General features: G+C 46.5%; 1 protein-coding gene across 10 annotated transcripts in view; it reads left to right on the forward strand.

Moving 5' to 3' along the window:
• Positions 1-26,090, forward strand: part of CLEC16A (C-type lectin domain containing 16A) — a 237,361-nt gene that overhangs the window by 24,111 nt on the left and 187,160 nt on the right. For all 10 annotated transcript variants that reach the window (XM_055365296.2, XM_019012487.3, XM_055365306.2 and 7 more), the window contains exons 4-9: positions 687-835; positions 2,648-2,753; positions 4,461-4,584; positions 8,742-8,916; positions 10,845-10,898; positions 14,392-14,505. In XM_055365296.2, coding sequence (XP_055221271.1) covers positions 687-835; positions 2,648-2,753; positions 4,461-4,584; positions 8,742-8,916; positions 10,845-10,898; positions 14,392-14,505 — 722 coding nt within the window. The remainder of the gene's footprint in view (positions 1-686; positions 836-2,647; positions 2,754-4,460; positions 4,585-8,741; positions 8,917-10,844; positions 10,899-14,391; positions 14,506-26,090) is intronic.

Genomic DNA, 26,090 nt, shown 5'->3' on the forward strand with positions numbered 1-26,090 from the left:
TTGTTGGGCCCCCATAATGCATGACAAACTCTGACATCAGACCTAAGTTTGAATCCCTTCTCTGTGACTGTCTCTGTGCACGGGTAAGTTAACATCTCCGAGATGTTTTTGCTCATCTGCAAAATGGGAAGAATGAGCAGGATCATGTGATGGTTAATGGTCATGTAAAGCACTCAGCCTAGTGGCCGGCATGTAGTAGGGATTCAGCAGAAAGGGACCTTTATGAAATCATGTTGCTATATAAGGAGGAAAAAAACCCTAGTGTGGCCTGTTGTGGCCTTCAGAGTTGATGATGTGATTTGTGATGGCAGAAGGGGGCAGCTTTTTACCCTCATTCATGGGTGGTTTGTGAAAATGCCCACACACCAGCTAATCTCCCCCTACTCCCAGCTCTTTGTTGCACTTTGCCATCAATGAAAAGAAAATGTTGGAGTGTCTTTTTTTTATTTGGTGTGGGAGGGCGGGGAAGGGCTCTTCTCTGGTGATGCCTTTGAACTTCCTGGTGACTGTACATTGAAGATGATCTCTTTGCTGGTTAAAAGTTAAGCTCTTCCCAGTTAGTGTGTTTAATCCCAGCAACCCAGAGGCTTACCTGATTCAAGTACATTAACGTGGTCATCTGCTTGTTACCTGGCTTATCTTTCCTCCAGCATGAGTTAACCTGTTTTGTTTTTTTCTCCCTCTAGATTATTTGCTCTCAAATAACTACGTAAATTCTATCATCGTTCATAAATTTGACTTTTCTGATGAGGAGATTATGGCCTATTATATATCGTTCCTGAAAACACTTTCGTTAAAACTCAACAACCACACTGTCCATTTCTTTTATAATGAGGTAAGTAATTGCCAGAGGGGCACGTGTAGGTGTAAAGCCACACGTGGCTTTTTTTTTTTTTTTTTCCGGCAGCGCCTTATATCTGGATGGTCTTGTGTCTGTTTACAAAGCTCTTATATGCTTATTATGATTTTCATGGCAACACTTTTGACTTTGGCATGTTTAAAAAATTTTTTTAATTAAATAAGTTACCTTTCTGTTAAAAAAATGTAATTCTTTGTAGAGACAGGGTCTTACTATGTTTCCCAGGTTGGCCTTGAACTTCCGGGGCACATGCGATCCTACCTTGGCCTCCCAAAGTGTTAGGATTACAGGCGTGAGCCACAGCACCTGGCCAGCCTTTCCATTGTTAATGTAAAATTCAATTTGTTCTGAGAGCTTTATGCTTGGTAGAGAGGAGACATGCCCAGATGTTGTCTTGGGGAAGTGTTGCCCTGTGGGAAAAACAGGAACTCCAGTCAGGGCTGGTTTTGTCACTTCCCTGCTATGTCACCTTAAGGAAGTCCCAGTCCCTTTCTGAACCTCAGTTTCCTCATCTGAGAAATGGGGATAAGAATATACATCTTGTAGGGTTATTAGGGGTTGAATTAAATGAGATGATGTCTTCAAAGTGCCAGTATGTACATAGCTCCCTAAAATCATAGACGTTGCTATTGTTGATAAGATAATGTCCCTGACATTCTTTGGGAGAATTATTAAAATGAACAACTTAAATAAATAAATTGCTCCTGTCCTCACACCTAAAAGGGGTTTGAACAATAGGGTCAATGTATCACCCATACCAAAAGGTCCAGGCACTGGTCGTGCTGGGGCTGGTTCATCCTGTGGTTCAACAGTATCAGCGAGGACCCAGGCTTTCCCATCTTGCTGCTCTGCTGACTATACAGCTGGCATCCATCCTCAGGTTCAACCCCTCATGGTCACAGGGTGGCTGCCACTGCCAGAATGCCTGATGAGATCACTTCCCTTCTTGTGTCCCTTTTTAACTTCCAGAGAAAACTTTCTCAGAAGGTTCCCACCAGCCTTCCCCTCATGTTTCCCTGCATCCCACTGAGTACTTCTTAGGTGTCAGGTGCTGGGATAAGCACAAGACCAGAAATGATCTCATTTAATCTGGAAACCATAAAGTAGATGTTATTATCCCCATGTTATAGATGTAGAAACAGAGGTTTAGAAATACTGCATTGCACAGGTTAGAAGTGGTAGAATGGGTAATGAACCCAGGTCTGACATTATCTGGACTCATTTTCTTTTTAATTATAATTTTCAAAGTAGAGATGAGGTCTCGTCACATTGCCCAGGCTGGTCTCAAAACTCCTGACCTCAAGCAATCCTCCCTCCTTGGCCTCCCAAAGTGCTGGGATTCTGGGCATGAGCCACCACTCCCAGCCAATCAATCAGTGATTACTACTACTACCACTACTACTGCTCTTTTTTCTTTTTTCTTTTTTTGAGACAGGGTCTTGCTCTGTTGCCCAGCCTGGCGTGCAGTGGCACGATCACATCTCACTGCAGCCTCCAACTCCTGGGCTCAAGCCAACCTCCCACCTCGGCCTCTCCCAAGTAGCTGGTACTATGGGTGTGCACCACCACACGGACTTGGACTCTTCTGTTTCTTCCATGGCTTTGCCTTCCTGTCCCTTTCTACATGCCCCATTGGGAATGAACCACTGACTTACGGTTCACATTGGCAACTTTTTTTTTTTTTTTTTTGTCTTTTTCTGAAGTCTCTGATGGAATTCAGAGAGTTGGGGTGGGGCCAGGCCTGGCTTATGGGCTTATAATTTGTTTTCATTATTTCTTTTGTTTTAGCACACCAATGACTTTGCCCTGTACACAGAAGCCATCAAGTTTTTCAACCACCCTGAAAGCATGGTTAGAATTGCTGTAAGAACCATAACTTTGAATGTCTATAAAGGTAAGTGTCCTCATGGGCTTGTGTCTCAGCTGATTTCTGACTTGGCAGCAAGCGCTCACTCCCGTGTGTGTGCGTACCGTTCTCCGATTGTCACGAGGGAGCACATTGATGATGAGCCGTGGCAGCTTCTCTCATGAAAAACTTGGAATCCCCTAGCATTTAGCTGGCCGCTCATGGAAATCCTTGCCTTCTCCAGGCATGTCGAAGTCTTGCTCATGCTGCTACATAGAGGTAGGATGTCCTGAGAGGCACGTGTGGGATTCAGAGTGGCTATGTTTTAGAATTTGAGAAAGCAAAGTTGTCTTTTTAATGTGTCATTTAAATTTTTGTGTCTTGGCTTGTGAAATATACTTTAATACACCTAAGGGGTAATTTGACTTTTAAGTAATATATAAAAGCATGTCACGTTGTGAACAGCAGGGGGCAATGTTGTATTCCCAACAGGCTGCAAAGCCCAGCACTAACAATTCCTCCTTCCTCTCAAGATGTTCTTAATGCCCAAAACATTGCCCCAGGGAAAAAGCCATTCCCCCACTCTCCGCTGCACTGACACAAAGGCTGCCTGGCCACAAGTTTCCTGAACTGGAATTGCCCTTCCAAGGCGATGCTTGGAAGTTCTCTGCCTAATTCCTGGGTTATTTTCCCCGGCGTCACCACAGTGGAGATAGGACTATTTTCTCAGGGATGAAAGGGCTTTGACTTTCATGAGCCAAAATGTTATTACTCCCTAATGAGGGTGGGGGCTTCTCAGGGACTCACTCCAGCCTAGCACTGGGCTTACATTAAATTTAAGAACCTTTCTAACAGCCCAACTGGACCCACCCAGGGGTCGCAAACTGAGGACCTGTGGGCCATATCCAGCCATCAGACATGTTTTAATTGGCTTAGTTTTTGAAAAAATATGTAGTTGCCAGTATTTAAAAATTGGGAGATCTTCCATGATAATCTGGATTTGCACCTTGAAGATGTAGATTTGGCTAGTCAAGGCCCACAGTCCTGCAGTTGGGGGGGTCAGCTGGCACAGAAGCAGCTGCCCCTTTGGGGTCAAGGCCCGTGCTCCCAGGTCACATGCTGGACCTCTGGCAACTAGCCAACGTGGCAGGCTCGTAAGATTGTGACCCTGGTCCAAGCCACAGTTGGTTCTGCTGCCTCCTGCTCTGTTTTCTCCTGTCTCCTTCTAACCTTATCTCTCTGTGCAGATGCCTCCCGCCCTAGTCTCTCTCCCTCTGAGCAGCTTTCTCACCTTCCCAGGTCCTAACCCTGTTAACTGTTGTCTGTTTTTTGCTTTTCCTTCAATGACGATTCCTGTGTTCCTTATTCCAGTGTCATGTAAGTTATTAACCTCTGGTTTTCTGCTTTCTTAATCTACCCTTATATGTAAATACCTTGCTTGAGAATGGTGTAATTCTCAGTGTAGTCTAGCTCAGTCTGCTACTGATAAGTAGGCTCTCCCATGCACCATTAATGTTTAGCCCAACTAATTTATTTTTAAGTATAAAATATCATAAGAACTGCCTTGATGACTATAGTTTTATGAATAAGATAAACATTTTTAAGTATTTCCAGGAAAGACAGACAATTTCAGATTATAGCAGAGGGCTTTTTCATTGTGGTTTTTGGGTTTTGCTTTGTTTTTGTTTTTTTTTTAATCTTCCCCAAGTTATTTTTGGTAGCTTGACTTTTTTTTTCTTCTGTGAATTTTCTCAGTGGATAACCAGGCCATGCTGCACTACATCCGAGATAAAACTGCTGTTCCTTACTTCTCCAATTTGGTCTGGTTCATTGGGAGCCATGTGATCGAACTCGATGACTGCGTGCAGACTGATGAGGAGTAAGTGAGACTCCCAGGGCCACTCAGTAGATAGACAGGGTGGTTAGGGGAGAATTCTGTTTTCATCAAGGAAAAATAAACACAAGAACCGCACTTCCCTACCTCTGTGTAGGCAGAGCATGGACTTCCGTACTGTAAAAGGTCCTGCTCACCTATTTGTAATAATGAAATGCTGGAAACAACTCAGACACCTCCCAGAGCAGGCGGGGTAAATCAATTCAGTACAGCCATAGATGGGGCTGCTACGCAGCTGGTGAGAAGGTCAAGGGGCTCTGTCAGCTGACGAATGCATTAACAAAATGTAGTCTGTCTGTATGATGGAATAGTGTTTGGTGATAAAAAGGAATGAAGTGCTGACACTTGGTGTGGCGTAGATGAACCTCAAAAGCATTATGCCTAGTGAAATGCCCAGAATAGGTGAATCTATAGGGGCAGAAAGTAGATTCGTGGTTTCCTAGGGCCAGGATGTTGTGTGGGGACATAGGAAGCAACTGCTAATGAGTATAGGGCTTTTTTTTCTTTTTTGAGACAGAGTATTGTTCTGTCACCCAGGCTGGAGAGCAGTGGGGTGATCATGGCTCACTGCAGCCTCGACCTCCTAGGTTTAAGCATTCCTCCCGCCTCAGCCTCCCAGGTAGCTAAGACCACCAGGCCTGTGCCACCATGCCCAGCTAATTTTTTTGATTTTTAGTAGAGATGGGGTTTCGTCATGTTGCCCAGGCCGATCTTGCATTCCTGGGCTCAAGCAATCCTCCTGTCTCGGCCTCCCAAACTGCTAGGATTACAGATATGAGCCACACATCCGGCCAAGTAAGGGGCTGCTTGCTTTTTTTTTTTTTTTTTTCTTTTTTGAGACAGAGTCTTGCTCTGTCTCCCAGGCTGGAGTGCAGTGGTACAATCTTGGCTCACTGCACCTCTGCCTCCTGGATTCAAGTGATTCTTCTGCCTCAGCCTCTGGAGTAGCTGGGATTACAGGCATGCACCACCACGCCTGGCTAATTTTTGTATTTTTAGTAGAGACAGGGTTTCACCGTGTTGGCTAGGCTAGTCTTGAACTCCTGACCTCATGATCTGCCCACCTGGGCCTCCCAGAAGTGCTGGGATTACAGGTGTGAGCCACTGTACCCAGCCATAAGGTGCTTTTTTTTGCAGGGGGGATAACAATGTTCTAAAATTGACTGTGATCATGGTCAGGCAACTCTGTGACTCTACCGAAAACCATTACATTGTGTACTTTAAATAATTGAATGTTATGGAATGTGAATTATACTTCAATAAATCTCTTTTAAAAAAGAGATTAGGATGGTGGTTTTGTCCTCAAAGGGATGATTAGAAGTTCCAGAGCAGGATTTCTTTCCCTTGGCTCTATTGACCTCTTGAACTGGGTACCATTGTTGGGGGGGCTGTCCTGTGCGTTGTAGGATTTTTAGCAACATCTCCAGCCTCTCTACCTGCTAGATGCCAGTAGCACCCCTCCCCAGTCGTACCAACCAAAAATGTCCCCAGACATTGCCAAATGTCCCCTTTAAGGCAAATTCACCCTCACTTGAGAACCACTGCTCCAGGGTGACAGCTTTGCCCAGGCCTAGTGAGAGGTGCACCTAGATGGGGTCAGGATGCTAAAGGGACCAGGGCAGACCCATTGGAGCAATTGGGAAAGCTAGAAGCCTTATGGATTTAAACAGTCATGGATGCGAGACATAATGAGACACTTAACTATAGAAAGAACAAAGTTATACAAGCAAGGAAATGAAATCATAGTCCTCTATTTGGCTCCACAGCGAATGTTATGACATCACCCCCAATTACTGATAACTACTTGTGGGGAAGGGGCAGAGAGAATGGAAGAGTTCTGTCATAACAGGAGGTCAATAGATAATACCTAAAATGGCTCAATTGCAAAATAGAAGTCCATGCAGATTTTCTTGAAATATGGGAGGAACTATCTGCAGAAACAAGTAACTGCCTCTGGACAGTGAGGAGAAGTAGAGGAGGGCTGGGTGCAGTGGCTCACACCTGTAATCCCAGCACTTTGGGAGGCTGAGGCGGGCAGATCACTTGAGGCCAGGAGTTGAAGACCAGCCTGGCCCCATCTCTACTAAAAATACAAAAATTAGCCAGACATGGTAGTGCACCCCTGTAATCCCAGCTACTAGGGAGGTCAAGGCAAGAGAATTGCTGGAACCTAGGAGGTGGAGGTTGCAGTGAGCTGAGATCGCACCACTGCACTCCAGCCTGGGTGACAGAGCAAGACGCTGTCTCAAAGAAAAGAAAAAAACAGTGGAGGAGGCGAGCCTGGGCCAGGAGCTGCTCTTTTTTCATTATCAGCTTATCAATGCTATTTGAGTTTTAAACCTAGCTGCATATATTACTTTGATATTTTTTAAACCAAAGTATTAAAAAGTGAGGCACTTTAAATATACCGTTAGAGAAAATGTTCCAAAGTATCTTATTAAGTGGGAGAAGAGTGCAAAACATTGTGCATAAATGTTCTAGGTCTCAGGCGCACGGTGGGTTCATAGACATTCATTATACTGTTAGGCTTTACAACATGTATTTGCTATAAATATTTACCAAATATCTTTTTTCTTTTCTTTTTTGAGATGGAGTCTTGCTCTGTCGCCCAGGCTGGAGTGCAATAGTGCAATCTTGGCTCACTGCAACCCATCTCCCGGATTCAAGTGATTCTCGTGCCTCGGCCTCCTGAATAGCTGGGACTACAGGTGCATGCCACCACCCCTGGCTAATTTTTTTTTTAATATTTTTAGTAGAGACGGGTTTCACCATGTTGGCCAGGCTGGTCTCGAACTCCTGACCTAAAGCAATCTGCCTGCCTTGGCCTCCCAAAGTGCTGGGATTACAGACATGAGCCACTGCACCCAGCTGAAATATCTTGTTGAAGTATAAGAAATAATTGGCTGGGCACAGTGGTTCATGCCTGTAATCCTACCACTTTGGGAGGCCGAGGCAGAAGGATCACTTGAGTCCAGGAGTTTGAGACCAGCGTGGGCAACATGGTGAGACCCCTCCACCCTCTATGAAAAATTTTTAAAAATAGTTGGGCATGGTAGCAGGTGCCTGTAATCTGAGATACTTTGGAGGCTGAGGTGGGAGGATCCCTTGAACCTGGGAGGTTGAGGCTGTAACGAGCTGTGCTCATGCCACAGCACTCCAGCCTAGGTAACAAAACAAGACCCTATCTCAAAAAATCATAATAAATAAATAAAAGGAATAATTATCCAGAATTATGTAAAAGAAGCAGAATTGATCTTGTTTTTACTTTTTTTTTTCAAGTATATACAGTTAGATGGATAGAAATGTGACATCTATATTTTAGATGTGACTACTACTAGGAGAGGTAAAAATGTAGAAAAAACAGACATTAGGGTTATAAGTCCCAAAATGTTAATAGTGGATATTTGTTAGTGGTGGGTTTGAGACTTTGAATTCTATTTGCTTTTATATTTTAATTTGCTGTTGTCAAAAATGATCATCTATCAGTTGGGTAATAACAACAATACAAACAAAATGCCTAGCTAGCATTTGCTGCATACTGCTTGGGGGTGGTGAAAGCGTCCTCACCAGCTGTTTCTGGAGTGTGAGACTGACTCCACCCAAGAGACATTACCCCCTGGCCCCCCATCCCCAGCATGCTGTTGCTAACTGCTGGGAGACGGAGACCTCCAGGGCAGGGGCCTGGGGGAGGGGTGTCATGTCTTTGCTCTATGTCTGCATGTCGTCAGGGCCACTGGGGTGGCCACGGCTGTGGAGGCCTGCTTTTCTCTTTAGAACTCCTCTGGAGCATTTTAATTACAGTGGATTTATTGCTCCATTAGTGCTGCTTGTCAGGGGAGCCAGGGGATCTTGCCAGAGTGGCTAGTAGCTGTGCTTATGCAGTGGCTTGCTGGAAGAGTTTAGCAGCATTTTGCTTTGTTTACCTCATTCTGGGAGACCCCAGCAGTCCCCTGAAATTGATTGCAGTAAACCTGCCCATTTTCCCTTGTATATCTCCCCAGTAGGGGCCAGGATAAGTGTCTCTTGAGACTAACTCAAATATGTGGATGAACTCACAGTGACCTAAGTCTCAGGCCATTGATGTTAGGCTCAAAGGCTCCTAGTGGTGTCCTCCAGGCTGAGGTGGTCATTTCTCCTGGCAGGCATCGGAATCGGGGTAAACTGAGTGATCTGGTGGCAGAGCACCTAGACCACCTGCACTATCTCAATGACATCCTGATCATCAACTGTGAGTTCCTCAACGATGTGCTCACTGACCACCTGCTCAACAGGCTCTTCCTGCCCCTCTACGTGTACTCACTGGAGAACCAGGACAAGGTGGGTCCAGCCCCATGGCTCCCGCTGGCTGAAGGCCATCAGAAGTGGGGAAGAACAGTCCCCAGTCCCCTGGAATGGGGCTGAGCGTTGCAAATCAGGACTGAGGTTTTTGTTTGTTTGTTTGTTTTTAAAAGACGGAGTTTTGCTCTTTTACCCAGGCTGGAGTGCAGTGGTGCGATCTTGGCTCACTGCAACCTCCACCTCTTGAATTCAAGTAATTCTCCTGCCTCAGCCTCCCGAGTAGCTGGGATTACAGGTGCATACCACCACGCCTGACTAATTTTTGTACTTTTTGGAAGAGACGGCAGCATTTCACCATGTTGGTCAGGCTGGTCTCAAACTCCTGACCTCAGGTGATACACCTGCCTGGGCCTTCCAAAGTGCTGGGATTATGGCCAGAACTGAGGTTTTGAGCCCAAGGGAGATTCCTTTCAAAGCACACTGGCTTTCCTTTCCTTTCCTTTCCTCTTATTTCCTGAGACAGAGACAGAGTGTGTGTGTGAGAAGACTATAAAAGTGAATGAGAAAAGATTACCGACATCAGGAGGAAACAGGAAACATCTACAAATGTAGGGTTTTGGTTTCTGTGCATCCTTCCCTGAAGTGTTCTCCTCCCCATTAACTTTTCCTGGTAGTTGCCAGAACCCACTGATTTGGAGAAGATACAGACAGCGACAGAACTTGCGCAGCATGGAGGGAAGGGATGGAGCACACTCAGGGAACGGTCCCAGGGTGGTGACTGTCCACTGTTAGCAGGCCCCAGAGGCCTGTGGGGATGACGGCTGGTAACATGCAGGGCCTCAGGACCAGGAATCTGCATGTCTCACCTATCCCTCAGGTGATTCTGATTCTGTGCTGCTGGTTCTCAGGGCCCCCCTGTGAGGAATGCTGCTTCTGGAGGGGAGGCCTCTGTGCAGTTCCTCCGGAGGTAAAAGGGCCTCAGCAGGAGGCAGGACAGAGCCAGCTGGTCACCATGCAGAGGTGCTCCAAGGGGATGGAGTTTTGAGGATTCTCACTACAGATGAGTAAATAAAAGAAAGTGTATTTTTAGTAGAAATGGGGTTTCACCATGTTGGCCGGGCTGGTCTCAAACTCCTGATCTCAGGTGATACGCCTGCCTCGGCCTCCCAAAGTGCTGGGATTACAGGCGTGAGCCACCGTGCCCGGCCAGGACTGAGGCTTTGAGCCGGAGGGAGATTCCTTTCAAAGCACGCAGCTTTTCCTTTCCTTTCCTCTTATTTCCTGAGAGAGACAGAGACAGAGTGTGTGTGTGAGAAGACTATAAAAGTGAATAAGCGCCTTAGCTTTACCAGAGGCAGCTCTGGGAGGCAGAGACAAAGTATGAGAATTGGAGTTTTCAGACCTGCATTCAAATTCTGCCTCTTCCCTTTCCTAACTCTGTGACCTAAAGCAGTTAACCTGAGCCCGTTTCTTCGGCTGCAAAATGAGGGCCTAACGATTCTTCTCTAACAGGGTGGGTGTGAAATGGAGCATCTTGAAATTCAGCATAAACGAGGGGCTTTTCCAAGGCCAGAGTGCCCTAAACCTCCTCCCCCATGCTTTGAAAATAACTTCCCAAGAACAGGCCTCCTGGAGGCCTCTCCTGCTGGGGCGTCCAGTGCCCCAGCTGGTACAAATGAACGTGCTTGGTAACTTAAGGAGCAAGTTCTCGTGGGTCAGCCTCTCATCCCTGAGTAATGGTGAAAGGTTTCTCAGATGGAAAAATAGTGTCCTTGCAAACAGTATTGAGTGGGATTTTGCGGAGTGGACTTTTGAGTAGCACCAAGAGAGGACAGCCCTAGGGCCGTGGAGGAAGTCAGTGGGACAGGACGCCTTTGTTCACACAGAAGGCTTTTGGCTTTGTGTATTTTGTGCTGCTCGCTTGTGTGACCTGATCTCTCTCTCTCTCTCCTGCCACCCCGCACTAGGGAGGAGAACGGCCGAAAATTAGCCTGCCGGTGTCTCTTTATCTTCTGTCACAGGTATGCTTGATCATTCACCAATGTCCCCACTACATTTGGGGTCCCTTGGCGTGCCACTGCCTTGAAGAAAATCCCCAGGCCTTATCACCCCATCTTCTCTGTCCCCCCCATGCTGGAGTAAAATAACAGCAAAACAGAAAGGGCTTTCTGTTTTCCAGGTACTAAATAGAGGTAGTGTGTATCTTTTTCATGGTAGGAGATGGAAATCCAAAGAGAAATGAAAAACAAACCAAACCTAACTTGTATAGTTGATTTTTACCATGAAGACTGAGGTTTCCAAAACAACTGAGGAGTGCTTGAAATGCCCTGGAAACGTGGGCTGCAGCGCTTTTACTCCTGCAGCTTTGAATGAAGCCCCACACTGCAGAACCCACAGCGTGCGTACACACAGCAACCTTGGTGTAACAAACTTCCTGAAATGAGTCTATTGTTAAAGGGCTTTATCGCGGTTCTAGTTCCCAGATTACCTTGTGGAAGGAATCTTGTAGCAACCTTAGCTCTCAGATTTGTGTCTTGAGCCAATTTTTCTCCCTCCCCTCCTTCAACAAGTGTGTTTCCTTCATGTAATTATGTAATATTTACAAGAAGGGAAAAACTCCATGGCGACCCAGTTACATAACTTTAAAAATATTTTTATTACAAGCAGTCCAGACTCTCAGGGCATCTCATTAGACTATTAAGTAGTCCAGCATTTACCCAGAACTCTGTTTCCGCTTTTGCAATGGCACAGGTATTTATTTGCTTTGATGAGGAACTGTCCGTCTGACTTGATCCCCAGCTGTTTTGAATTTGGGGCGGGGCTTTGTCTTTTTGGCCCAAGAGGAGAGGTTCAGAGGCCACCTCCTCCCCGGCAGGTAGGCCAATCCGGACATGTCCTGACCATCACTCACAGCCCAGAGTCCTATTCTGGGGCTGTTTGCTCAGAGCTCTGCACGGGGCCAACTTTGTCTGAATGCCGCTCTGTACGACGGCGCTGAGCACAAACCCCAGCCTCTCCTGGCAGCTTTTTTCTGCTGCGTCTTTCCAAGTCTGCCGGCATCTCCTGCTTGTGATTCTGAGAGTCCAACAGGACCCAAGCAAGCCAGTTCTCAGCCCCAGGAATCATATGGAAAGCATCCTCAGGACCCTTCAGCTGTTGGAGCATTGCCCGGGCAGGGTCTCCTCCAGAGAGCATGGCCGCCAACTGCCCACAGCGGGAACGTCAGTGGAGAGAGTTAGGCCTTTTCTCTGAGACTCCTCCCTCACCAGTTTGCTTTGTAAAGGACCAGTAGCCCATGCACCCAATTACTTGTTTCAGTATCTCACAGAAAACATAGCTTGTAATTCATTGTTCCTCAAACTTGAGTAATACATCCCTTTTAAAGATAAACAACCTGAAGCCCTGTTTCCCCCTGCATTTTCATCTAGCTTAATGAAAATGTGACCTAAATGTGTGAAAAACCTAAAATCAGGTATAAATCCTATGTCCTGAAAGCCCCTACCTCAATATAAAATCATTGCATACTTGCAAATTATTTTACAAGCATAGCTAGAAAACCATGAAAATTTTTATGGATGACGTTAATTTGGTGTGACAGGTGATGCTGTCCTCCTAAAACCAAACTGCTAACAGAGTGTGGTGTAGGCAGCTGGGCCCAGCTTTTTGAGTCTGGCCTGCACGTGCTTCCACGTACCTTACAGTTACTCACCCTCCCTCTTTTTCGGGTTCAGAGCCAGGAAAATGAGCACTGTGTGTGTCCACAGGCAGGAATTGGTTGCTTTGTTCAGGGGGGCCTTTGTAGGTGCTCACTGAATGCTTGTGGACTGAAAAGAAGGAATAAATGATCAGTTAAGGCCGCATTCATACAAGGTACGTAACAGATATTTGAGAATGAATGACCACAGTGATTGGTGTTTTGTATTGTTGGTAGAGTGATTGTGTGGCAGTAATTCGGCCATAAGGAAGGTGAGAAAAATCATCATTGCTAACATTTAAGGGCCTGCCAAGCCTTGGACATGGGTTAACTCATTGAATCATACTATGTGGTCTCTGTGATAGAAAAGGTTCCCAGTATTTTTTTAAAAGATGCAATTTTTTATAGGGAGGTGCCACATGGCCATTCTGCCTGTACCTTTTATCTAATTTGAATTCTATGTGTTTGTTAGAATAATATATTCCCCTTGTTCAAACAGTACAAAACATGGCATGTGAAAAGTCTCTCTCTCACTCTATACCCTGGGCACCCAACTGCACTCCCCAGAGGCAGCCTGTGTTGATTTTTGCCTTCACTTTTTAAAAAATAATTTTTTTAAACAACGTTTTTTAAAGTTAAAAAGTTCAAACAGGTAAAAACCGGGTTTCTGTTCTAGTTTTGTTCAGGCTCCTGACTTCTATCCCCAGAGACAATTAGGTTACAGGGTTCTCATATGTCCTAACAGAGACATCTGTCAGGGGTTCTCAACTAGGGGCGATTTTGCCCCTCAGGGGATACCTGGCAATGTCTGGGGAGATGCATTCAGTTGTCATGACTGAGGCTGGGGTGCTACTGACATCTAGTGGGTAGAGGTCAGGGATGCTGCTAACCAGCCTGCAGTGTCTGGGACAGCCTCCCTCCATACTCAGTTACAGCCCAAAGTGTCAGCAGTGCCAAGATTGAGAAACCCTGGCCTATGCATATGTAAATAAGCAAATACAAACATGCACACACTTTTATATGCAAATGGTAGATAAGCCACACCCTGTGCTACACCCTCTTGCCTTTACATTTTAAAACAAAATAGCAGGCGTGTCTAGGCCAGCTTTGCAAGACAGTTTTGAATACCCTGATTCTTAAAGCTGGTCCTCTGAACATTGAGCAACAGGTGTGGGAGCAGGGCCAGCTTAGCCCAGAGCCAGCCCTCTGATTTTGCGTCCTGGCCCACCTGGGTTTGCCTCTGTCTCGTGTGATTTTCAGCCACGTAGTTCACATACCTCCTGACGATGCTGTGGAATCCCCGTGTGCTAAAACCCACCACAGGGTCAGAGCTCCTTCCCGTGATGGAATCTCTGTGTAGCCAACCCTCTGCCAAGTCCTTGATTGGAACAAAACTCTCCGGCCCCTTCTTCTTGTATCACTAAAGTATTGGGACAGTGCCTTCTAGTCTTCTTATAATCAAATTTGACACTAAAATGCCCATGGAAAGGAAGGAGTGTGCTGGTTTGGCTGTTCTTTCCCGCATTGCTCCACTTCAGCCGGATTTGGCTTCACCCAGCCATGAGGGACAGTCTCGCATTAATGCACTTCCTTCCAAGGAAGAGCAGCCAGCCAAATAGGCAACAGTCTGAAGGAGAGACTGACCTTACAAGAGTGGAACCGAGTCCTGCTTCCTGTGGCTCATTCTTTGAATTTTGCATCGTAGGAATTGCTTAATACAGGACTTAGGTAGCCCAGCCTGGTCGCTTCTGATCCAGGAAGCAAGAGGTTGAAAATACCGCACACTTTCATGCAAATCCCGTTTCTTTTCTTTCCGCCAGGTCTTCTTAATTATACATCATGCACCGCTGGTGAACTCGTTAGCTGAAGTCATTCTGAATGGTGATCTGTCTGAGATGTACGCTAAGACTGAACAGGATATTCAGAGAAGTTCTGTAAGTCATTAGCTTCGGGACTGACCTTAATAGGAAACCATTGCTCATTTTGCTAATATGTGTGTTTCTCTAAAATCAGAAACTAACATTCTGAATATATAGCAGTGATGATGCATAAGCTGGTCCGGGATTCAGTGAACCTAATCAGAGTCTTGATTGCATACCCAAGAGAAGCTGGGGTCAGGTACCACCTGGATTTGATTGATTGTGTGTTCTTAAACATGGAATTGTACCACTCCGGGCCTTAGGTTGCATGTCTGTGAGACACTGTTATCGGGACACAGTGAGAAAATGCCTTATCAGAGGAACTAATGTCTACAGAAATTGGGCGATGAACATCCATGAATGACTCAGGCCCCAGGTGAGGGCAGTAGAGAGTGGCGAGGGGTGTGGCAAATTGGAGAGCGTATGCCACCTTGGCGAGCAGCTCCTGTTCTACCCCAGGCTGCTGCTGTTCTGCAGGAATATGGATGTAGGATTACTAGGTTTTTTCATGTTTCTAGAGAAGCGGGAAAAACGCATTGTTACGTGTAATCTCTAGTTGTAAATGATCATCAAGCTTTGGACTAAGTAGCATGTTTGTGGTCTGCAGGAAGGAGCCTTGGCATTCCATTTGGTACACTGCTGAGGGAAAACACCTGATGGCCAGTGTTGTGACTTCTCTTGAAGCTTTCCCATCTTGTCCTCTGTATATCTCTGCTGTCATCTCTCAGATCCTGCTCACATGTCCTGAGCTCCAGCTGCCTTAATCCTGGTCTGACTTGCTTTTCCCCCAGCATGTCCAGCATTTGTGCCTTTGAACCTGGGCCTTTTCCGTACCTACAGCCTGGTTCCTGATGCACCTGGTTCCCCCTTTTCAAAGGTCTTATCCACTCTAAGCTCCTTATGGCAGGGATCTCACCTGTCACTGCATCAGCTGCAGTCTGGGCTGCACAAATGCTCATCTCACTTATGCGGAGCCCAGGCTGCAGCTGATTCAGTGACAGGTGAGATCCCTGCCATAAGGAGCTTAGAGTGGGTAAGTGAGATGAGCATAGTGCGTTTTATACAAGGGCTGTTTCATAAAGGTTTCCTCTCTGCAGCCAGGTGCTCAGGCAGTGGCCAGGCTGGTAAAAGGGCCAGCTCGCCCTGGGGTAGTAGATTTGCTGCCCCACCTACATGAATGGGTGGAATGTGACCCTATGGATGAAAGGCCACCACTGCATGGAGTACAATTACAAGAGGCCCCTGCCCTTCCGCTGCTTTCGGTGTATGATGGTCTGGCCAGGTCATTTTGTTATTCAGGGGAGCATTAGCGCCTCTGAAAAGCTTCCCAGAAACTCTGTCCTTGTTAGTGGTGGTGGCATTAGTGAATTGATTGGGGCCTTTTCATGGCCCCTGTCTGGCCTATCCCTTTCTTGATTCATTCAGCAGTGTTGATGGAGCTCTTTCTTTGGGCCAAGTATCATGCTAGTTCTGGAGATACACAATGTCATAAACAGTCTGTGCCATATTCGAGCTTTACAGTACAGTAGAGAGGTGGACATGGATCAGATATGCAAATAACTCACTGTCTTAACTCTTATAAGTGCTCTAAAGGGAAGAAGTGTTTGGTGAGAGGCTTTGGCCTAGAGGTGACAGGGGTGATGTGTTCAGATTTTCCTAGTGGTCCATCTCATGACAACACACGGTCTGGCAAATGTACAGCTGACTCAGAGTTTATGGGGCCCTAGATATTTCTCTGCAACTTTCTTAAACTAGCGTTTGCTAAATGAATGTAAGTCACGGAAGCCTGAGTCAGCAGAATCAGCAGGGCCTCCAGTTAGAGGTGCCGAGTGCCCTGCCAGCCACCTGGTCTCGGGCAGGTTGTTTCACTCCATTTAGAAAACAGGCAGCGCAAGCCCTGCTCTAGAGAGCTGATGGAGATGGGGGCAAAATATAAAGTGCCCGCTGGGCACGGTGGCTCACCCCTGTAATCCCAGCACTTTGGGAGGCCGAGGCGGGCGGATCACGAGGTCAGGAGATCGAGACCATCCTGGCTAACACAGTGAAACCCCGTCTCTACTAAAAATACAAAAAAAATTGGCCGGGCATGGTGGCAGGCGCCTGCAGTCTCAGCTACTCGGGAGGCTGAGGCAGGAGAATGGCGTGAACCCAGGAGGCGGAGCTTGCAGTGAGCCGAGATTGCACCACTGCACTCCAGCCTGGGCGACAGACCAAGACTCCATCTCAAAAAAAAAAAAAAAAAAAAAAAAAAATATATATATATATATATATATATAAAGTGCCCATCAAGTGCCTGCTGGGTTGCAAACTGGCCACCAGACTCATTTGGTTTGGTCTTTGCAGTGTTTAAAAGAAAATTTTCTGAACTGCCAACATTAAAATTTAGGAAGAAAAGTCCAGATTTTTGGAATCTTCTCCAACAGTCAGAAGATCTGGTCCCCATCAATGCACGTTTCTACGGGAAGCTTCGCAGAGCCTGCCCCCATCAGATGAGGCGTGTTTACTGTGAAACCTGCCCACTGCTAACTGGGACTACATTGATGTTAATATGTTAATAGCAACTGGAGATGTACTGGGTCCCTCGGGACTTTTTTTTTTTTTTGGTTGCATGATTTCCAGGCCTGAAGATAGCTGCCGTGGCTTCATCTCAGATTGTCTTACTGTAAGATACCCTCTGCAGTGCTGAAGCTAGACTTGTCGTTCTAAGAGATGAAACCAGAGATTGCTGGGCTCTGGGGTTTGCAGCATTGTTTATTTATATTTATTTATTTATTTATTTATTTATTTATTTATTTTGAGATGGAGTCTCTGTTGCCCAGGCTGGAGTGCAGTGGCGTGATCTCGGCTCACTGCAGCCTCTGCCTCTGGGTTCAAGCGTCAGCCTCCCAAGTAGCTGGGATTACAGGCATGTGCCACCATGCCCAGCTAATTTTTGTATTTTTAGTAGAGATGGGGTTTCACCATGTTGGCCAGGCTGCTCTTGAACTCCTGAGCTCAAGTGATCTGCCTGCCTTGGCCTCCCAAAGTGTTGGGATTACAAGTGTGAGACACTGCACCTGGCCTGCAGAATTTTTTTTTTTTTTTTTTTTTTGGGACTGAGTCTCGCTCTGTTGCCCAGGCTGGAGTACAGCGGCATGATCTCAGCTCACTGCAAGCTCCGCCTCCCGGGTTCACGCCATTCTCCTGCCTCAGCCTCCCAAGTAGCTGGGACTACAGGCGCCTGGGACTACAGGCGCCTGCCCCCACACCCGGCTCATTTTTTCTATTTTTAGTAGAGACGGGGTTTCACTGTGTTAGCCAGGATGGTCTCAATCTACTGACCTCGTGATCCACCCGCCTCAGCCTCCCAAAGTGCTGAGATTACAGGCATGAGCCGGCCTGCTGCATTTTTAGAGTTGTGATAAGAACACAACATGAGATCTACCCTTTTAACACATTTTTATTTGTATAGTTAACATTATTGTTGAGTGTAGGCACAGCATCATTCAGCAGATTTCTAGATCTCATTTATCTTGCATACTGAAACTTCAGAAGTACAATGTGCTATCCATTGCTCTGTGGAGTCACCTGCATGACTGATACTTCATACCCATTGGACAACAACTCTCCATCCCCCCAGCCCCAGCAATCACTATTCTCCTCTCTGCATGAGTTTGACAATTTTAGATACCTCATATAAGTAGAATCGTGCAGCATTTGTCTTTGTCACTGGCTCATTTCACTTAATGTAATGTCCTCGAGATTCATCCATGTTGTCGCATATATCAGAATTTATTTCTTTAAGGCTGAATGTGTGTGTGTGTGTGTGTGTACCAAGAAATATACCACATTTTCTTTTTCTTTCTTTATCCATTTATCCATCATTATGCAGTTTTAGTTTTTTTGATTTTTTTTGGTGTGTTTTGTTTTGTTTTGTTTTGTTTTGTTTTGTTTTTTGACAGAGTCTGGCTCTGTCGCCCAGGCTGGAGTACAGTAGCGTGATCTCGGCTCACTGCAACCTCTGTCTCCAGGGTTCAAGTGATTCTCGTGCCTCAGCCTCCGAGTAGCTGGGACTACAGGCATGCACCATCACACCCAGCTAATTTTGTTTGTATTTTCAGTAGAGATGGGATTTTACCATGTTGGCCAGGCTGGTCTTCAACTTCTGGCCTCAAGTGATCTGCCCATCTTAGCCTCCCAATGTGCTGGGATTACAGGTGTGAGCCACTGTACCCGGCTTTTATGCAGTTTTTTTTTTAATTGAAATTTTTTACTGACATAATTATAGATTTGCATGCAGTTGTAACAAATAATACAGAGAGATCTTCCTCAGTTTCCCCCAGTGGTAACATCTTGCAAAACTCTAGTACACCCTCAGAAGCAGGATATTGACAGTGATACATAGGATTTATGTTTGAGCAAAAGCAAATTGCAGGTTACTGGCAACCTCTCAGTTTAGGACACTGGCTGTAGCTGAACCATTTAGTCAGGGGAAGTGTTTAGGAGATCTGTCCTCTCTCCTGATATGGCCTCTTCTTAGGATGAAGGTCTCACCTCCCTTGTGAGAGACACACAAACTGCCTTTGGGATGTAAGAGCCAGTTGTGGTGGACACCTGAATTGAAAATGAGACTCTGTAGCGTGGAGGGAATTGCCAGCCTACATGTGTCGGCTTTCTGCTTCCAGTTACTACCTTTCTCTCAGTGTGAAGTTGAAGTTGGTTGTAATCTGATGACTATCGTTCAGGTTTGGGAAGAGCACAGGCTGAATTCCTTCTGTGACTTGTTTGATAATAGTCCTGGTACGATTTACCTTCCTTCCCTATGAGCGAGAACAGACTCCTATTGTTTCCTGCCCAACTCGGATGTGGTTTGATTATACTTGTTTTAAGTTTCTTGGTCTTTTTTAACCTACTTTCTCCTTCCCGTAATTTGTAGATAAGTTACTGGTATTGCCTCATTTTTACCAGCAGACCTTTCACAAAACCAAACCAAAATTGAAGAGAGAGAAGCAGAGGGGAGATCACAGTTATTTGAAAGGACTGTAATTTAGGGTTAAATGGAAAACACATCAGCATGGTTAGATGAATGTCTAATTGAAATTCATCTGTGCGTTAAAATCATATGGTTCCTGCTAAAGGCTAATTCTTGCTATAATTCGAATGCAGAGCAGATAGTGTTTCTTGTGTGGGGAAATCGAGTAGGACAACACTAATTCTGAAACTGCTAACATCTCGTTGTTTTTGCAGAATGAACATATAGATTAGAATTTGGGATATGCATCATTACTTGTAGGTACTTTTTTTAAAGGACTTTTTTTTCCTCTTGGGTTTCTGTGGAATGGTTTCCTTCATTTTTGCATTCATTCATTTATTCATCTCTTCATCCATTCCTTCAGCAGCCATCTGTTGTGTACTTGTGCTGAGAGATGAGGGATGTGGTGGTGCACTGGAACGACCTGACCCCTGCCCTCCCTGGGCTTCCCTCCTCCCATGAGGACAGGGACCATGTCTCGGAGATGCCTGTGCCACCTGTGCCATCATGGGGCTTGCCAGAGATGCCCAGGAGGTGTTCGGTGCAGGAATGAATGACTCAGTGGGTGAAGTGGTAGCAGAGTCACAAGGGCTCTCATGACATTCTTGTAATGACTCTCAGAGCAGAAGTCACTTCCTAGCCTGCCCCTTGAATGCCGCCTTCTCTTTGCCTCAGTGGCTGGGTTTGCAGTGGGCTGCTTTTGGTGCTGTTCCATATTCCACCTCCAGAGGCAGCCTCGTGGAGTGGGTGCTGTAACCAGTTTCCCTGGGCTCCTCAAATCCTGGTCCCTGATTCTACTAGGTGTTCCCGGGCCTCAGTTTCTTACCTCTCCAGTGAGAACAGCAAACATGGGTTTATGATGAGAATTAAGTGCCGTGTAAAGTGCTTACTCCAAAGCCTTTTTATGTACACAGAAAGTGCATAAATATTAGATGTTATCATTATAATGACCTTAGTTCCTAAGGCTGCGCAGTGACCTTCCACCTCCTACCTGGGACCTCCTTCCCTGGGCTTACGAGCTGTCTCTGGACTGACGAATGTGGAAACAGACACCATGCACCCTTCAGGGAGGTGGCTTTTGAGCAGACACCAAGGCACAGAGGGAGAAGTGTTAGTAATAACAGTGATGATGAAACAACACTAATGTTAGCCATTGCCATTGAGTGATGGTAGGTGAAGCCCTCTGTGTGTATACTGTGCTCTCCATTCAGCCAGACCCAGATTTAATTTCTGGAAAGTGCAACTACTGTTGTCGTTGTTTTTTTTTTTTTTTTTTGAGACAGGATCTCGCTTTGTTGCCCAGTCTGGAGAGCAGTGGTGTGACCCTAGCTCACTGCAGCCTCAGCCTCCCCAGGTCAAACGATCCTCCCACCTCAGCCTCCTGAGTAGCTGGGACTAAAGGCACATGCCACCATGCCCAGATAACTTTTGTTTTTTTTTGTTTTTTTGTTTTGTGGAGATGGGGTTTCGCCGTGTTACCCAAGCTGGTCTCGAACTCCTGGGCTCAAACAATTCACCCACCTTGGCCTCGCAAAGTGCTGGGATTACAGGCATGAGCCATCACACCCAGCTGGAAAGTATAAATACTTAACTGCTAATGTGGGTTCATATGGTTGGCTGGTTGTGAAGTCAGGGTCTGAGGATTCTGGGGCAGAATAGGCTTGCTTATCTCCACATAAGGACATTGACAGTCTGTCTGTAGATACCAGTTTAGCAGTTAGGATGGTTTCCAGATGAATCTGTGGACACCTGTCACTTCTAGTAGCAGGACTCTCTGCCCAGCCGGATACTCCCCCAGGATATGGTGTGTGGAGCCAGCGGCTAGGAAAGTAGCAGCCTCGCTTCTCTGGGTTGTGTGTTTGCAGATTCAGAGCATTAATCGTTGACTTAGCTCCCCTGGTCGCTGCTGCAGGGCTTTCTTTACAACTCAAACTTGTATCCGATGTCAGCCGAGTCTCCCGTGTGCTGAATGCGTCAGGCAGGATAGCACCCCTTCTGGCCAGGATTAGAGTTCCTGAGTCTTTTAGTGACCCTGACTGTACTCATGATCCCCCAGCTAATCAGTGCTGGTTCCTAGGTGCACACATTCTTCTTCCTGAAAATGCTAATAGGCTTCTGGGAGAAGGTTGACTGTGAATATCAAAGGGTAAAGATAGACTTCTATAAATTAAGGGCCTTAATTGACCCATTGTAGACATTCCCACAAGGGAATTAGAGCTTGGTGTATATTCTCCCTTTTGGCTTTGCCATTGAGGTCTATCCCCTAATCCCTCACTGCAGTTACAGCTCTGAGGTGCCATTCTTGCCCACCGAAGTATTGAATGTGGCAGTTCTGGTCTGTGTTTAAGAGGATTTGATATAATCAAAATCCAGAGTGCAACATGAGGTCCGGTACTAAGGAGCGTATCGTTGTCTGAGAAACAGTTGCGTCTCCCTGTTTCCTGGGGCAGAAGGTGGGCTGGACAACTGAGGAGGGTCTCAATGTCCCTTAGTACTTGAGAAGGGAGCAGGCTTTAGCCAGGGCCATGGGCGACTGTGACCAAAGGCCCGGGGTTTTGGCCTTGGGCCAGCTAGCCAGAGAAGGGGCAGGTGCCTTCATTGCTACATCCTGGAGAAGCCAACTGGTAACAATGGAGTGGGCACAGTGGGCAGGGATGGGAGCAGGAGGCAGATGGGGAAGAAGCCTTGTGACTTAGACCCTAGCTGGCTTTTCTATATCTGTCCTGCAGTGTGTGACACAGAATGGGTTTGGATCAGCCACAAGGCTGGAGGCAGCTCCATGTAGAATGGGCACCTTTTCTGATTGCGTTGGGCCATTGGTGACTTCTTCTGGGTTTCAATTAAAATCAGAAAATTGAGGGTGAGGACAGACAAATGAGGTACGCGCCACTTCTGGCCTCTGTCCCCTGTGGCATTGTTAGTTTTCATGAGTGGGCTAGCCTCTTCAGATATTTGTGATTTTTAACCTGATTTTGAGTTACCTGAAGCCAGGTCAGTATTATTTATTCAGATATTCAGCAGATAATTATTGGGTATCTGCCATATGCCAGGCACTGTTCTAGGCCCTGGAGATAAATACCCAGTGAGCAAAACAAAAACCTTGACCTCCAGGAACTTGGGTCTCATGCAGAGAGACAGAGGAACAATAAAGCAAATAGTAACATCAGGGCACGTTAGATGTGAGAAGCCTTGGGAAAACAGTAGTGAAGCAGAGGATGGACATGGGCAATGCTCGGAGGCTGGAGTGTTACAGTTCTCAGTAAGGTGGCTGGGGTTGGCCTTGTTGGGAAGGTGAGGTGGAAGCACAGACTCAAAGGAAGCAAGAGAGTGAGTCATGTTGGTATCTGGAGGAAGAGCATTTTGGTCATAAAGAACATCGTGAACCTGGGAGGCGGAGCTTGCAGTGAGCCGAGATCATGCCACTACACTCCAGCCTGGGCGACAGAGCAAGACTCCGTCTCAAAAAAAAAAAAAAAAGAACAGCCAGTGCAAAGGCCCTGCGGTGGGATGGTGCCTAGTGTGTTGGAGGAACAGCAAAGGGCAATGTGGCAAGAGGATGGGGAGTAGGAGATGAGGTTGGAGAGAACAAGTGTCCAAGGCACATGGCACCTATGTGCCATTGGAGGACTCAGGAGTTGCTGTGGAAGGAGACTGGAACCTCTTCGTCTTTGTGTCCCCATGTCTAGCATGGTTCCTGCAGTCAACGTTGATTGTCTTGATGTGACAAGTCTCGGTACGGGAATCAAACACATATCTCTAATGAGCGGTGGACATCCAGTCTTGGGCAGTGTCAGAGTCCTTGAAACTGGTTTTGCTGCGGGATGCTTTGCCTGATGGGAGCCTGGGGGCTGCACTTGAGCAAGAAGGGAGCATTTTGCTCACTTCTCAGAGACCCCTGCCCTTTCTGGGCATTCCAGCAGAGTTCACAACAGTGGCCTGGTGGTGTGAGTCATTCGTTTCATGCCTGAGGGCAGTGCAGCTCTCATCCCTGGAGGTGATTAATGAGTGGGAGTTTCCCTAGAGAGTTCTGAGGCCAGTTGAGTAGCAGATCCTGGCTGGCCTGAAATTGATTGCCTGCTGACCACTTGCTGGGTTGCTTATAACCTGGCCCCAGGACAGCTTCCTGGTAGCCTCCAGATATGCACGGGGACAAATTTGTTAGTTTCATGGGCAAAGAGAAGAAAAAATACAATACCTTACTGTTAACCACAGTCACCCTTCTGTGCAATAGAACACCAGATCTCACTCCTCCTGTCTAATTGGAACTTTGTACCTGTTGACCAACCTCTCCCCATCTTCCCCATCCGCATCCCTGCATCCCCTCCCTGCCCAGTCTCCTGTAACCACTGTTCTCCTCTCTACTTCTATGAGATCAACTTTGTTTAGATTCCACAAGTGAGATCATGCTAGAAGACAGAGTTTTGAATGTTCTCACCACAAAGAAATGATAAATACATGAGGCAATGGATATGCTAAGTACCCTGATGTGATCATTACATGACGTACACATATATTAAAACATCAAATTGTACCCCATAACCATGTACAATTATAATGCATCCATTAAAAAATAAAGAGAAAAAGATAACATTAAATGGTTTTATTCACTCAAATAATATTGTGCTGGGTGACACTTGAGTTCTGGGTGGGTCATTTTCTGACATGAGCAGAATGTGCTCCATCTGTGAGGCAGAGGCTGGCTGCCATACTTACCCTTGTGCACTCCCTGCCGCGAGTAACTGTTGAGCCCCTACAAGTTGGAGGCAGGTGCTGTGAATGAACAAGACATCTGTCCCTTCCCTGATGATCTATTTGTGGGGGATAGACAGTAAGCCAGCTCATCCTCACAAATTTAAGATTTGGATATGGGAAGGAAATAGAAGCAACTTTGGGAGGTGTGATGAGGGAAGCCCCCTAAGGAGGGAGCCTAATGTTGAGAACTGAGGTCAGGGAGCTAGGCCTGCTGAGAGTTGAGGGGTTGGGTCGGGGGGCGTGGCCAAAACATGAGAAATGGTGAGTCAGAGGCCTCTGTGGGAAGGAGTTGGGTGTATATGGGATCAGGAGAGAGGCCAGTATTCAAGAAATATCCTGGGTTGGTGGAAGAGAGGGACGGTTTTCGTTTTATAGAAGATGAACCTGGCTGGGCTTGGTGGTTCATGCCTGTAATCCCAGCACTTTGGGAGGCCGGTGTGGGCAGATCACTTGAGGCCAGCCTAGACAACATGGTAAGACCCTGTCTCTTCAAAAAAATACAAAAATTAACCGGGTGTGGTGATGCGTACCTGTGATCCCAGCTACTCAGGAGGCTGAGGTGGGACCATCTCTTGAGCCTGGGAGGCGGAGGTTGCAGTGAGCCATGATCACACCACTGCACTCCAGCCTGGGCAATAGAGTGAGACTGTCTAAAAAAGAAAGAAAAGAAGTCAAGCTTACTTGTTTGTCTCATTGAACATCTCATTTCACGCTCATAATGAAAGAGAGTGAGGCGGTGTTATTGTCACACGCTCCCCATAAGGAAGCCAAGGTTCCCAGAGGTTAAGTGATTGTTCCTTTGGGATTGCAGGTGACTAGCCCCAAATCTCACACTGTTTCTATTCCATGTCTTTTTATCACCACTTGCAATTATGTTTTCCAGTTTGGCATGAGATGTCAGGGCAGTGTAGCATTTTGGGCTGTTTCGAGTAACAGAATAACCAGTGTTTCACAGTTCATCTTTTTCAAAATATAGTAAAATACTCTTTCCAAAGAAATACCAAATGAGTGCTTGGTTTGTCATTGTTTAGTAAGGGAGTGTGAGATGCCTCATTTTGTGTGATTGAAGAGGCCTGTTCAATGCTCGTGATGATCTTGCAATTAATTCATCCCACAAGCATTCCCTCTTGATTGAATGCCAGAGACAGTGCCAGACATGCTGCTTGGCATTGAGAGGGACAGAGAAGGTGACCTGGGATGGGGAAGGCAAGGGAGAGGAGGCTGGCCCCCTACAGACTTCGTGACGTGCCAGAGGTCACTTTCCAAGAAGAAGTTGCAGCACCATCTTGACGTTACCTGCTCCTCATCTCAGCGTCAAGTGCTGAGTGCGCGGCTGCAAGAGGCCTGTGAGTGCTGTGAGTCTGTTCCAATTCCTGAGAGATGGACATTTCCTTGCTTTATGCCTCTGCAGCTGCAACACCCTTGATAACTGGTAATTCATGGAGAAGAATGCCATGTTCTCCTTGTTAATGGAAGCGGCCTGCTACCTTTGCATGTTCCCCACTCCATAGCGTTCATTTTCTCCTTTACATTTCGGCAGTGCCGTCAAATCGCCTCACTGATGTTGCAGCTGTGCATTCTTCATGCATGTTGGGCTTTGGTTCCACAGCTCCACACAGCTCCTGGATTGGCGAGTAAGGCATATGTCTATACATCACCCTGGGGTACATCACCCATCTGGTGCTTGCTTGCCAATCACCTCCTTCTGGATGAGAACAGGTTCACTCGGCTGCACTCATCACCCGGCTTCCTTTTTCAGCCAATGGCCAAGCTGTGTGCTACAGTGCTGTTGGTTACAGTGGGTGTGACCTCCTGTGACTTTTTGTCTCTGTGTATA

Source organism: Gorilla gorilla, chromosome 18 (assembly GCF_029281585.2).
Source record: "Gorilla gorilla gorilla isolate KB3781 chromosome 18, NHGRI_mGorGor1-v2.1_pri, whole genome shotgun sequence".
Taxonomy (NCBI): Eukaryota; Metazoa; Chordata; class Mammalia; order Primates; family Hominidae; genus Gorilla; species Gorilla gorilla.